Consider the following 13,553-nt stretch of genomic DNA (forward strand, 5'->3'; position numbering starts at 1 on the left):
AAAAAACACAAGAACCTCCACATAGTGGAGCGCCTTGTGTTTTACAATCCTTTATCGAATCAAAAACGGATGACTACTAAAGTATTTTTTGGGTTGCATTTTAACTCTTGCAACGGTTTTCCCTTCATGGTAAAGAGATGCATGTTAGATACCCATGAATACATCACACACACATGTCAACCTTTTAGAATAGGAAAGCGGGAGAGTTTGAAAAAATATCGGGGGAATATATTTTCCCATTAACATCTATTGAGGCAGAGGCAGGGTTCAGGGGGAGACAGCTACAATACACCAATTTTTGTGTTATAAAGTCGGGAGTATTCCGCCTGGATCAGATCGGTGTGTATGGTGACAGAGTCTAATAACTGCGTTCAAAACTGAACATTCTGCCTTAAATCACTCACCAGTCGTCAGGTTATTTTTGTGATGATTGTTATTCTCTCATTTGGTGTACAGTAAAATCTCCTTCCTTTCAGTGTTCAAAAACCTGCGAAAGTGGATTCCGAGTTCGCGAAGTGCGGTGCTTGTCCGATGATATGATGCCTAGTGATCAATGTGAGCCACAGATGAAACCGGAAGAAACTGAAATTTGCAACCCTCAGGACTGCATACCGGAGATAGGTCAGTAGAGAGTGTTGCCTTAGTACATACCACCATCTTGTGGCCAAACGGTATATTGACATCATGCAAAAAAAAATTTGCAGAGTATTTTTTACTATTCAACAAATATAGGGCGGTAGTGGAACAAGATGTCGCATCTCGTAAAATGAACTATTTCGTGGGCATGTAGTATAGAAACAGAAAGTATACAGAGATTAATTCAGTAATGGTCTCACTCAGGGTAATACCACACCCTTCCACCTAAAATGTGATTGCGCAAACGGTATCATGCAAAAAATATATTTGCAGAGAATTTTTTATACTAATTAACTATTTTTTTTAGAAACAGATACACAGAAACCATTCTATCAATTTATTCTCGTTCAGTTAGTATTTAAAAACAGCATATTCTGCTCATTAACAATTCAATTTTCAGAATTTAGGGGCATATTATCAAGAGATTTATCTCCGCTTTTTTGGCTTTAAAAGCCAAGAAAGCGGAGATAAAATGATCTCCCTATTACCTAGCTGTCGCTAACACCAGTTAGCGACAGCTAGTAGGAGATAGCGACCATCTTGGGCCCCGCTTTGCATATCAGAGAAATTTATCACTAATGACATGCAAAGTGGGCGTGCCAAGATGTTAGCGACTGGAAACAGTCGCTAACATCGCTATCTCCAATTACCAATTTTTGGAGATATTCGCGCTAAGCGGGAATATCTCCAAAAGCTAACACCTGCCCTGAACAGTTCTTAGCCATGTTATCCAATGGGAGGTGGATAACATGGCTAAGAGCATTGTAATGTAATGTAATGTAATGTAATGTAAAATGTAAATGTAATGTAATGTAAAAATTACTTATAGAGCGCAGCTAACACCTAACGGTTTCTTGGCGCTTGAGCAGCGGGAAAGAACAGTTCACAACATATAGGCATTAGCAAAAAGCATTACGGAACAGATGGGTTTTGAGGAGGGACCTGAGGCGTACATATGAACAAGCAAGTCTGATGCTCAGAGGGAGTGAATTCCAGAAGGAAGGGGCGAGGAATGAGAATCTTGAACCTCCATGTTTCTTGCGCTTAAAGATAGGGACCTTGAGTAGCGCAAGGTGGCAAGAGCGGAGGTCACGAGCAGGAACATAAGGGTGCAGTAATGAAGAGATAAAAGAGGGACTCAGACCGGCAAGGGACCTAAAAATAATACAGCCTAGCTTGAATTTGCACCGCTCAGACACAGGGAGCCAATGGAGGGACTTTAACAAAGGGCTAACGTGGGAATACCTGGGTTGATGATGGATGAGGCGTGCAGCCTGGTTCTGGATAAGCTGCAGCCTCTTCAGCAAGTAGGATGGAATACCTACATAAAGCGAATTGGCATAGTCAATTCTCGAGATGACTAAAGCCAGCAGGAGTAAGGTGAGGGCTTCAATGGTCAGGAAGCGGGCTATCTTCCGGATTTTCCGGAGCTGAAAGAAGCAAGAGGAGACTACAGCATTAACCTGGGGCTTCATCGTGAGGTCGTTGCTGATGATGACTCCCAGACTTTTTGCTGAGTCGACTGGACTGGGGGGAGAGCCCAGGCTCGCCGGCCAGAAGGTGGATTTCCATGGGTTGGCGGCACCCCCGACAAGAACCAGTTCGGTGTTATAGGGGTTGAGCTTCAAGTGATTAGCCCCCATCCAGTCGCTAATGTGACAGAGGGTAGACTGGAAAGTGAGGATGGACTCCGCCGAGCCATCGATATTAAAAATCAATTGAATGTCATCCGCGTAATTAAACGCGGTGACATGATTGCCACATAGAGACCGGATAAGGCGGGTCATGTATAAATTAAAAAGGAGAGGGGATAAGGAGGAACCCTGCGGGACGCCACAAGTTAGACCTACTCTATCAGCAGTGAACTGGGAGAGCCGGACCGCCTGATGGCGGTTGGACAAAAAGGAGCGGACCCAGTCCAGAGCGGTGCCCCGGATGCCAGCCTCCCTGACACGGTCGACCAAAATATTATGGTCGACCGTGTCAAAGGCGGCCGACAAATCCAGGAGCACTAGAACCTGGCTGATGTTAGAGTCTGCTCCTCTCCGCAGTTCCTCCATAACTGAAAGAATAACTGATTCAGTGGAATGGGCGGGTCTAAAACCGGCCTGTTGAGAATCAAGGTATTGAGAGTGCTCAATGAAGGAGCTCAATATGTTGGTAACATGAGACTCAAGCACTTTGCTGAGGTAGGGGAGGAGGGATATGGGGCGGAAGTTGCTCATGATCGTCGGGTCTGCCGTGGGTTTCTTCAAGATGGGCACAACCTCGGCCACCTTGAAGGAACTAGGTACCAGACCAGAGGACAGAGACGAATTCAAGAGTCTCAAAGGGGGGAGCGGGCAGGCGGTAAAAGCCTCGCGGAGGATCAGGGGATGGCAGCAATCAGAAGGGGAACCTGAAGTAACCTTCCTCAAAAAGGTTAGAAAGTCCTCCTCCGAAAAGTTGCTGCGAGTTCGGGGAGAGGGCAGAAGGGAAGCAGGCCCAGGGAGGGAAGGGAGGCCGGCAGGAGAAATGCTCTTTTTAATGTTGACAATCTTGTCTACAAAAAACTGGTTGAGGGAATCGCAGAGCGCTTGGGAAGGGAGGGGTTTGATGGTGACCCTGTCAGGAAGTGATAGTTCCTCCACTATGGAGAAGATCTCTTTCGTTTTAGTCGCTGAATTGACAATTTTTTGTGAGAAATAAGAGGTCTTGGCAGCTAAAATCGCTGTTTTGTACTCTTTATGTAGGGACCTGTACCGCAACTTTGTGTCCGTGGCATAGCCTCGCCGCCATTGACGCTCAGCTTGCCTAAGCTCGAACTTACACAATAAGGAAATGCTCGCTTGTAAAGTGCCCAGTTCAGAGTGACCCTGCCCCTCTCTATTTCCAGTGGAATGCCCTTCAGGTCAACAAGGTCTATTAATGTCCCCCCCTTATTAGTATTCACATCCCCCTTTGTTCACTCATTAATGTTTCAGAGATTGCTCATTCTATCCTTGAAATACTTAAGATCCTTTAGTGACACTAATGGTGGAGCCTAGAGTTTAGATGTTCCCATTGGAAAGAAATAAGTGCCTTTGCGCAGTATGCTCTCATCTCCATTATGGAGTACTCTATAAAGAGGGAATGGAAGCATATGGGAAAGGTTACATGACATCCAAGACGTACATCTGGAAATCTGCACCTGACTCTGAAATTATTGGGAATCCTCAAAAAGCTAATATATATTTGGACGTAGATCGAAGGGTCTGGTTTAAAATTTGGGAGCCAGGGTGCTCCATCACAAATGACAGAGTACCTTGTCTGCCAAACCCTCAGTCAGCCTGCCTCATTTAGAGTCAGACAGACCATCAGCTTTATGTCTGTGGTGCCCTCTATGGCTCCATTGCAAAGCTCATACCATCAGCCCGACAGAGTGGGGGCCTTCAGAGTAAAGCCATGAGTCACCTGCCCTAATGAGAGCAGACAGTGTGTTTTTTTCTGCCCATCACCTCAAGAAAACTCGGCAGTCATTGGTAGGAAACAAATTGACATCCCACACCCTGGGATAAAACTCCCAGGGCGTGGGGATGCTTAGCTTTTTGTTTTCCATGAACAAACTCTCACTTTGGGAGTTTGTTTCTGAAAGAATGTAAAGCCACCTAACCGACTGCAGATGTACAGCAAACTTTTAGCCTTTCAAGTACAGCCATACAAGGTGTTTCCTTGGAAGGCAGAAATCTAACAGCACTGATGGATGTAGAACCATCCACCGAATTTTAAATCAGGCCCTAAATCTGCACCTATATGTTTATATTTTTCTTTGGGTCACAAATTGGCAAGAATGGAAAACAATTTTCGATCCACTGAGTGCAGCTGTACTAACTTTAGGAAAAGATGTGTAGTTTCTTTCCAGCTTTGCATCCTTATATCATACAATGCATATGAAGCCTACTCAAGAAATAATCATGCCCTCAGAAATGCTGTAAAACTGATCACTTAAAATATGTCTGGCAATGTGTTTTTATTCTGTCTAATTCATATATTTTTTATGTTTCCCTAGATGAAAACTGCAAAGATAAATATTACAATTGCAACGTGGTGGTACAGGCTCGACTCTGTGTCTACACCTACTATAAGACTGCTTGCTGTGCCTCCTGCTTGAGATCAGCCACTAGACAATTAGGGTTTTTGGGACGAAGATAACATCTACTTCAATATTCTCAAATGGCAGAAGAAAACATCATGCGTGGGAGGCAAAAGAAGTGTTTGCTGATTGTGTGGACTCTTAAGAGATTCTGTCCTACTGCAGATACAGGGTCTATAGTTTTAACACACACAGAATTTGATCACATTCCAACATTTTCAGTAACCGTCATACTGCATAGGAGCTTTCTTTCTTAACTATTAAAAGTGATATTGTTGGAGCAATATCATCAACAGCACTAAATTCCAGTTTAAGTTCCCACTTAAGCGCTTTAGAAACATTGAGCAACACTAAAGTTAAATATTTTGAATTATTTATCCTAGGTCTTTGTGCAACACTTGCAAAGTGGAATTTGAGGTTAAGTTCAAGTTAAAGTTCCAGATGAGTGCTATGATGCCAATTTTTGTTTGGGGAAAATAGTTTGGGAATTTCTGACATTATTCAAAGCTTTCTCTCCTGCATCTGTTGATGACTCCGACGTTTATTTACAAAAACCAAAAGCACTCTCTACCTATTCAGGTATCCATTGTCAATACCATCATCGAGAAACATTTATTCACCATCAAAAATGCATTACTTGCAGCATAGATATCTAAAAATCCATAGGCGACCAAGCATATGAGCTTTTTACCCTCAAAATCAATTCCTAATGTACATGACTTCTTATGTAACATTTTATTGTTATAAAGTAGGAAAAATGGTATGATTTAAAATGGTCCAGCACATACTTTTGGTACATAAAAACATCCTGAAGTCTTGAAATGAGGGATTTAGCTATCTAAAATGAATGTATCATTGAATTATGTTTACATCCATTCATTCCTTGAGTGTGGTTAGTATAGCCTCTATTTCTATTCATTTGTTTGTTCTTCCAAACAATCCTGGAGTGATTAACACATTTTACACATAATTAAGTAGGGGCAAAACATCAAATGTACGCATGGTGAAACATACAAATATTTAGGTGGTCTGTAACATAAGTCGAAAGTGTGAAAGAGTGAGGGTTCCAAAGGATGCAACTAAGAAAAGACAGGAACTTCAGTTAAGTGATCAAAGACAATTAATGCAAAGTTTGTGTACATCAGCAAAGAAGTACGTTTGACAGACATTCATACGCATTCCGAAAAACACTTTCTGTAGTTTTTGAAACAGCCAGCATGGTGCTTATTGGCCAGGTAATATTTTGCTATAATTGTGATGAATCCCACAAAACAATTCGAATTTATAAAGATGTGTGTGGGAAGAACCGAAATTAATAGAAAAATATTTCTGTTGGTGAAAAGGAAAACATATTAAAATGTTTAATTCACCATGTAAAATATACTTTTTAATGACTACAGAAATAGGCATAAATTGCAGTAGTAAGTTGTTGTCAAACATTTCAGTAGCTTTTTTCACAATGAATAAGTAAATCATGTGTGGATTAAGTGGCAATGGACATGGGTATTAGCAAAACGTCATAATTACTCATTTCCACAGGTGATTGTGGGATATTTGTCGATACCTTTGTGAATCGTATCCAGGTTCAGGCATGCATACCAGTATTTGTCAATACTTAGGTGAAACAGTTCCAGTTTTAAGCATCCAACAAACCAATGTCAATTATTTAGGGCAATGTTTTCTTTCAAATGTACAACTTTATTACGAAGCCCATGGGCAAATGCTTGTTATTAGCTTCACTGTTTAACTCTTTTGCCTTTGGATGAGGCTTGTATCATAATTCTCACCAAACAAGCTTGCAAGGAAAAAATGGAAAATAATCTAGTGAGTTTAATCTTTGCTCGGCCATTGGATGGTTGTGAGAAAGTGAAGTATTTTATTGGGGTGGATGGTAGTTCACCGCAAGTAATAAAGTCACTAACGACTCAAAGGTTTCAGTCAATTAATCCTCAACCCCTGATCAGTATGGCACAAAGCAGTCAGGTTTAACATAGTGAAAATATGTTAAGCATTTAGAAGTACCAAACAAGTCAAAAGCACAACAAACTAAAAATACTACTCCAATTGATAGAATTCGAGTGAACAATGAAAAAAATGGCAAAAAAAGAAGACAAATCCAAAAAGGGGAACCTGGGATAGGATTAATTTTTAATTAAGAGAAAACATCGACAAGAAGTGCAAAGCTCCAATGGTACTCAAAGTTCGCAGAAAGACCGGGAGCTAGGTGCCATTTAAGACTTACCACAATGTCAAGTCCAGGTCCAGTTGCTACAAGTCAACTTGGATTCTTCAGAGGATTATCTTTTTCAGCTTTTTATGTTCCTTGAGCCACCCAGGGATCCATCACATGATCCTAGGAGAATGTTCTCTCCTTGGATTTCAGGTGGAGGAGGTCCATCTCCTCAAGTCCTTCTCACAGGTCACACATGCCAGCAAGTTTGGTCCACCTGATACCCTTTTGCAAGACCAGTAGTGTTCAGAGAGAGTGAGGGTCATCAGCCCTTGTGTGGGAGACAACCTAAGACACTACTGGTTCCTCTCTGACCAGTGGAGTAAAAGTTGCAAGCCTGGCCTAATTACTTCAGCAGTAGTTCATGTTTGCAATACTGCAAACAGGCTAAAACACAATGTATCAGGTCATTTTCAAGCTAGTGAAAGTCTTCAGCCTCACTAAACGTGGACTGTGAGTGTTAGGGAGGTGTGGGAACATCATAGGGAAATCACCAGTGTGCTCCTTGAAGCAAGCACTGTATCCACAGCAAACTCAGAAAGAGATGTCTGGTAGGACATATGTAGGGTCCTTCTGCAACGAGACCAGGGATACACAAGGATTGTCTTGGCATCCTGTTCTCTCCCCGTCAAGTGCACCCCAAGTATTACATATGACTCAACATACCTGTCAAACAGGATTTGACAGTGAGGTGTCAAAAAGGCTTCCCACAGCACCCACTCTGAATATGCTGTAGAGTTCAGAGGAGTCACCTTTGCTCCTTCAGGATGGCCTATTGTTTGCTCCTCGGAGGCATTTCACACCTCGAGCTTAAGCACAGGTGTGAAAGGTGCTGGCAGAGGTGTTTGCCAAATAGCCTTCTGTCACTGCAGATAGTTAAAAGGTAACTGTCTAAAAGTTACTTTACCTCAATATTTATTACAAGTCTGATTTCACTAATGAACAGGATTTCTAATAACTATTAAAATAGCAGTTTAATTATTTTCTAGCTTGCCCCTTTCCTGAGATAACAGTATTAATATTTTAATCTGTAATCTAGTTTTCCACATAGATCATTTATGCCTGCCCCAGAAAAAGTAATTTGTGGTGCCTTATCACTGTAGAGACACTGGAACATTAACTTTATACATTTCACAGTTTTAAATACCACACACCCTACCTTTTGGGCTACAAGCCTTACATCGGCACACATTAATATTTAAATGGAAGGTTTGTACCTGTTTAAAACAGTTATTTTTAAAAGTGCGCACTGCAGGTTTTATATTGCAGCAGGGAGGCTACAGTGGTAGGCCAGATACCATGTTGTCCTTTGTTACAGTAGTGGATACCACAACTGCTACAGTCCACAGGGACATTAACCTATTAATAACATTGGAATACTTCATCACCTAATGCTAAGGCATTATAGAAAAGATAAGTTTGAGAATTAGTGGTTAGCCAATTTCTGCATGTTCACATTTACTGTGCACTGTATAGCAGTGCCTCAGTACGCAGGGTCTAAAAACTAGCAGTACAATACAACATATAATGGTGGTTACAACACAAAAAGGGACATATTCTCACAATAGTCATTTGCTTCCACAGAGGCTCACAGAGCAAGGAGCAATAGGGCGTTATTATGATTCTGGCAGTGCAGGAGCAGGACTGCCCCACTCTAGCACCGCCAAACCCGTGTACGAACCGCCCCCCAGATTAGGATTTTTCTCCTGGCCTGTGGGGTGGTTCTTGGCATTCCCAGGGTCGTGCCTCTGAAATAGGCACTGCTATGTAAACGCAAAAGGCAGTACCTGCACAGCATGGACTGCTGCAGTCCATGTCGTGCAGGTTCTCAGGTGCATGCCCAGAGGGGCACACAATTGCCCCTCTGCATGCACCCCATGGGGCAGAAGCACAAGGGGTCCCTGTAGTGCCTTCTTTGTTTTCTCACCACAACTCTTTTCATGGCAGTCGAACACCCATCAAAAGTGTGGTGGTGAGGAAACTTGTTATATGCTTAGTGGGGCCGCAGCTGCCCCGCTAAGCATATTGCTGCCTCAAGATGCCACACCACCACGAGATCAGAGATGCTTGACAGTTGCAATGGTCCCAGAGTGGCCCCACTGCCCTGGTCATAATAGGGCAGTCAGAAGATCACCACCAGTGCTCCCCCACGAATCTGGCGGTCCATTTAATTATTGGCCACTAGACTCTCTTGAATCCTCCCTCTCACGTGCATTTTCTGGTCTATTACTTGGTTTAAATTTCTCACAACATATCTCTGCTGCTACACACAATAAAGGTCATACCTTGGACCAGGTATGGTCCATTAATCTCGATATCTCCCCTCCTTTGGTCTATCCTTGCTCCTGGTCCGACCATTTTTTCATTTCTTTCTTCCTACACTTATCAACCCCTACCTGTCCCCCTGTACTTCACAATTTCATGGCCCGTAATTGGAAGCATGCTGACATTTCATTCGATCCTTGCTTCCACACTTCCCCCTGACCATCTTGACCTGAACTTACAGGCAGCCTCACTCGATCAATGGCTGTCCCAAGCCAGTGATGCTGTCGCTCCTATCAAAATTGTCAAGTCCAAACGTCCTCACGACGCTCAGCGCTGGTTTACTCCCAAACTGAAGGCTGATAAACTCCTTCTCAGACAGGCTGAGCTCCGTTGGCGGCGCAACTATGATCCCTTATTAAAGTCCATTTATATCGATCTATTAAAAACTTATAAAAAGTTGATTATCTCGACTAAACTTTCTTATTTTTCCCAGAAGGTTATGACTTCAGCATCCAAGACAAAATAATTTTTTTCTATTGTTGCCGAACTCTCTCTACCTGATCGAGTCACACCCCAGCCTCTACCTTCACAAGTTTTGTGTGATTCCCTTAACTCTTTTTTTTCTGATAAAATATCCATGATTAAAAACAACATTCCCCCTACCATCTTGTCCCAGGACAGTGTTCTTCCTCCCCCGAATCCTCACTCCCTGTTTGAATTTCCTCCCATTTCCCTGGACACTTTTCTATCATTACTCCAGGTTGTGGGCTCTGGTTCTCCTAACGACTGCTGTCCCTCATCTATTCTAAGAGATGCCTTTATGGCCTGCCCCGGCCCTCCTCTCGATCTTTTAAACCGCTCACTTTCTACAGGCTCTGTTCCCAATGCTTTCAAAAGCGCTGTGGTGGTACCCATTTTAAAAAAACCTGGGTCTGATCCTGCAATTTTGGGCAACTACCGACCTATCTCCCTTCTTCCCTATTTGGGGAAGGTTTTGGAGACTTACGTCACCCGCTGCCTTAGTACTTTTATCGAGGAAACCTGTTTCCTGAATGATCGACAGGCAGGTCTCAGACCAGCTCATTCCACTGAGGCAGTGGTGGTGGCAGTTATGGACACGCTGAGACGGGGGGCTGATAAGAACTTGGCCCAGGCCCTTGTACTTTTAGATCTATCGGCCGCATTTGACACGGTCGACCATGATATTTTGGTCGACCGTGTCAGAAACGCTGGCATCTCTGGTCTGGCCCTGTCGTGGGTGGTATCCTTCCTCCAACTCCGTTCCCAATCTGTTCATTTATCTTCCTTCTCTGCCCCTTTAATTTCGCTTTTGTTTAATCTTTACATGCAGCCCCTTCTTGCCTCTCTCCGCCATTTTTCTGTTACTACTTTCAACTATGCAGATGATCTGCAGCTCATTTTCCCCATTGACCCCTCTCCTCTTTCTTGTTCCAATTTTCAAAACACTATGCTTTTTATTTATGAGTGGATGAACTTTAGCCAGCTAAAGCTCAACCCTAGCAAAACAGAGCTGGTCCTGGTTGGTGGCCTCCAAACTCCCTGGACTTCCAATTTTTGGCCCACTGCCCTTGGCTCCCCTCCCTGTCCAGTCAACACTGTGAAGAGCCTAGGTGTTACCATCTCTAGCGACCTCTCGATGCGGCCGCACATTAATACTGTTACCTCGGCCTGCTTTTATCATCTTCGCAGAATCGGGAAGATCCGAAGGTTCTTATCACAAGAGGCCCTCACCCTTGTTATTCTGGCCCTAATTACCTCACGCTTAGACTATGCCAACTGTCTATACGTGGGGGCCCCTGCCTGCCATCTCTCCCGACTCCAAATGGTACAAAACCAGGCAGCCAGACTAATTTTCCAGCAGCCCAAACACCAGCATGTCACCCCGTTGCTGAAGACTCTACACTGGCTTCCGGTTGCGCAACGATGCATTTTTAAAATGGGTTGCACCATCTTTAAATCCCTGTTCGTCTGTGCTCCTGTCTTCATTTCTTTGTGTTTGCATTCCTAGGCCCCTCCCGACACCTCAGATCCTCTGCTCACAATCTTTTGATCACTCCTAGATTTAACCGTAAGAAACACGGGGGTGCCTGTTTTTCATTTCTTGCACCATCTACTTGGAATTCCCTTCCTCTCTCTATTCGTCTTTCAGTTGATTATCTAACTTTTCGTAATCTCCTGAAAACTCATCTGTTTCGCCTTGCCTACGGCTAGCTGGTCTCACCTCCTCGTTTTCTATCCCACTGGTCTTTGAGCGCCAAGAAACCAATTGGTGTATGTGCGCGGTACCAAATCCCTTTTAACATAACATAACATAACATAACATTGACCACCAGACTCATAAAAAGCCCCATAGGTAACATTGAGTCTACAATAGAGTTGCCAATCAAGGTTCTATTAAGTATAAACATCCCTTAGATACTTTAAATGATTTTTCCTACTTTCTCAGATTTTCCTTAACTCACACATTACACAGTATTAAACCCCAATTTGGTAACCTTCAAAAACATAACTGGCTATCAGTGTGGATATGGAAACAAATTAAAAAGATGCACTTAACTATTACGATTTGAAATTCATCTTAAAAAATAGCAAAAGGCAGTTAGAGTCTTGTGATATATGACATCTGATGTTACACGACTGCTGGAATTGACCTCCATTTGCTCCAATAAAAACAGGTTTTAGCATCATAGAAAATGCTATCTGTACATTCTGAGTGCTACTTGCGTCTTTCTTTTCAAAATAGAAGAAATATAAGAAATTAAAAGTGTATAAAAGTGTGTGGCCCCGGACAGATTGTTGGAAGCAAAGATTTTGAAATATGCTGACTATATAGTACCAGCTAGTATGCATTGCCATGTCAACAATCTGATCATCTGAAGGTACGTTACCATCATTGCACTATAGCTATATACAACTTCTAGACATTAATATTGCACAAAATATGTGCAGGAAAAAGAAGACAACGGGTAAATTAAATATGTTGCTAGAAAAGTGTCCTGAATCTACAAATATACATTGCACCACGGGCCTGTTTCACAAAACCTTTATATATGTGCAAGTTAAGCAGATGTATCAAAAACAAGGAAACTGCTTGCAGAAAATCTGTTCACGACTCAAAACAGGACTAATATTTATTTCCATGAGCATATCAGACTCCTCTATCTAATGTTGTCTAGGTTATTGTATTCTGACAGTTTATGATTTCTTTTTGTACGTACCAAAAAGTGTAACTAAACTGGAACAATGTACCATTTTAAAAAGGCCATTTTCCTTAAATAAGAAATAATGATTTAATATTATAATTCATTGATGACAATTTTGGTTAATGTTTAAATCTTGTTGCTTGCAAACTAGAATCAGACACATTTGGATTTCCGCGAGCACAAATAGCTGGGAGTTGTAAAATGTGACACCTTATCCTCAAATCACATGTTGATCTATTTAAAGACCATAAGCAGGATGTGGATAATCAGATATAACTATGGCAAATGGTTGAATGTAGAAGTAATCACTTAGACTCCGTTTATTTGGTCCAGCTGATTCTGCAACAGGATAAACAGAGAAAGGTAATTCAAAATACGAAGAACCAGTCTGATAGTGCTGCAGTGAAACCAACATATTTAAAACTAACTAATTTCATTAATAACAATATCAAAGTTATAGGGTATTAAACCACAGACAAACCTGGACTTATTACAAGCCACTTGTGCCCCAGGTACATCACTTTTTCCCGTTTTAATAGTGACGCACCACTGGAGCAAGGGGCTTGTAAATAAGCCCCTCAGTTTACCTGTCCATAAGTAAAGTTGCTTCTTTTGTATATATTTAATGACCTGTTTGAGAATTTATGACACTCAAGCATCTTCATTTTGATGTCCAGTGTGAAACTCCACTTTACTGAATATCTTTGGCATGCAGATTGGACCACTAGGCAAATGAAAGCAAATGATCCCTGAATAGTTCGTCTGAAGATTTGAAAAGTTCCCCAGGCTTAGTAGAGCCTTAGCAGGGATCAGCATTTTTATTGGACTTCTTGGCTTAGAGATTTTCACAAGATAAATTGAGAGGAACTATGCCCATGTTTAGCATTCATGCTAGGCCAACGTGTGATTATATTAGGAGATTGCATTTTAACGGTCACATCTCAAACAGATTGACCAGAGAAAACTGGCTTCCATTGGTAGGTCTTAGAATGTGATACTAAAGCAGGTTTAAGTCCAAATATGTGTCTGATCAAATCCAGGATGCTGAGTATCAAAGAATTACACTGGAGATCAAGTGCAGACCCAT

General features: G+C 42.1%; 1 protein-coding gene across 1 annotated transcript in view; it reads left to right on the top strand.

Moving 5' to 3' along the window:
* Positions 1-9,410, top strand: part of THSD4 (thrombospondin type 1 domain containing 4) — a 2,493,250-nt gene extending 2,483,840 nt beyond the window's left edge. Inside the window, exons 17-18 of the mRNA XM_078684935.1 lie at positions 477-621; positions 4,664-9,410. Coding sequence (XP_078541061.1) covers positions 477-621; positions 4,664-4,806 — 288 coding nt within the window. The 3' untranslated portion in view covers positions 4,807-9,410. The remainder of the gene's footprint in view (positions 1-476; positions 622-4,663) is intronic.
* Positions 9,411-13,553: the final 4,143 nt, after the last annotated feature.

The sequence above is a fragment of the Lissotriton helveticus genome, chromosome 3_2, assembly GCF_964261635.1.
Source record: "Lissotriton helveticus chromosome 3_2, aLisHel1.1, whole genome shotgun sequence".
NCBI lineage: Eukaryota > Metazoa > Chordata > Amphibia > Caudata > Salamandridae > Lissotriton > Lissotriton helveticus.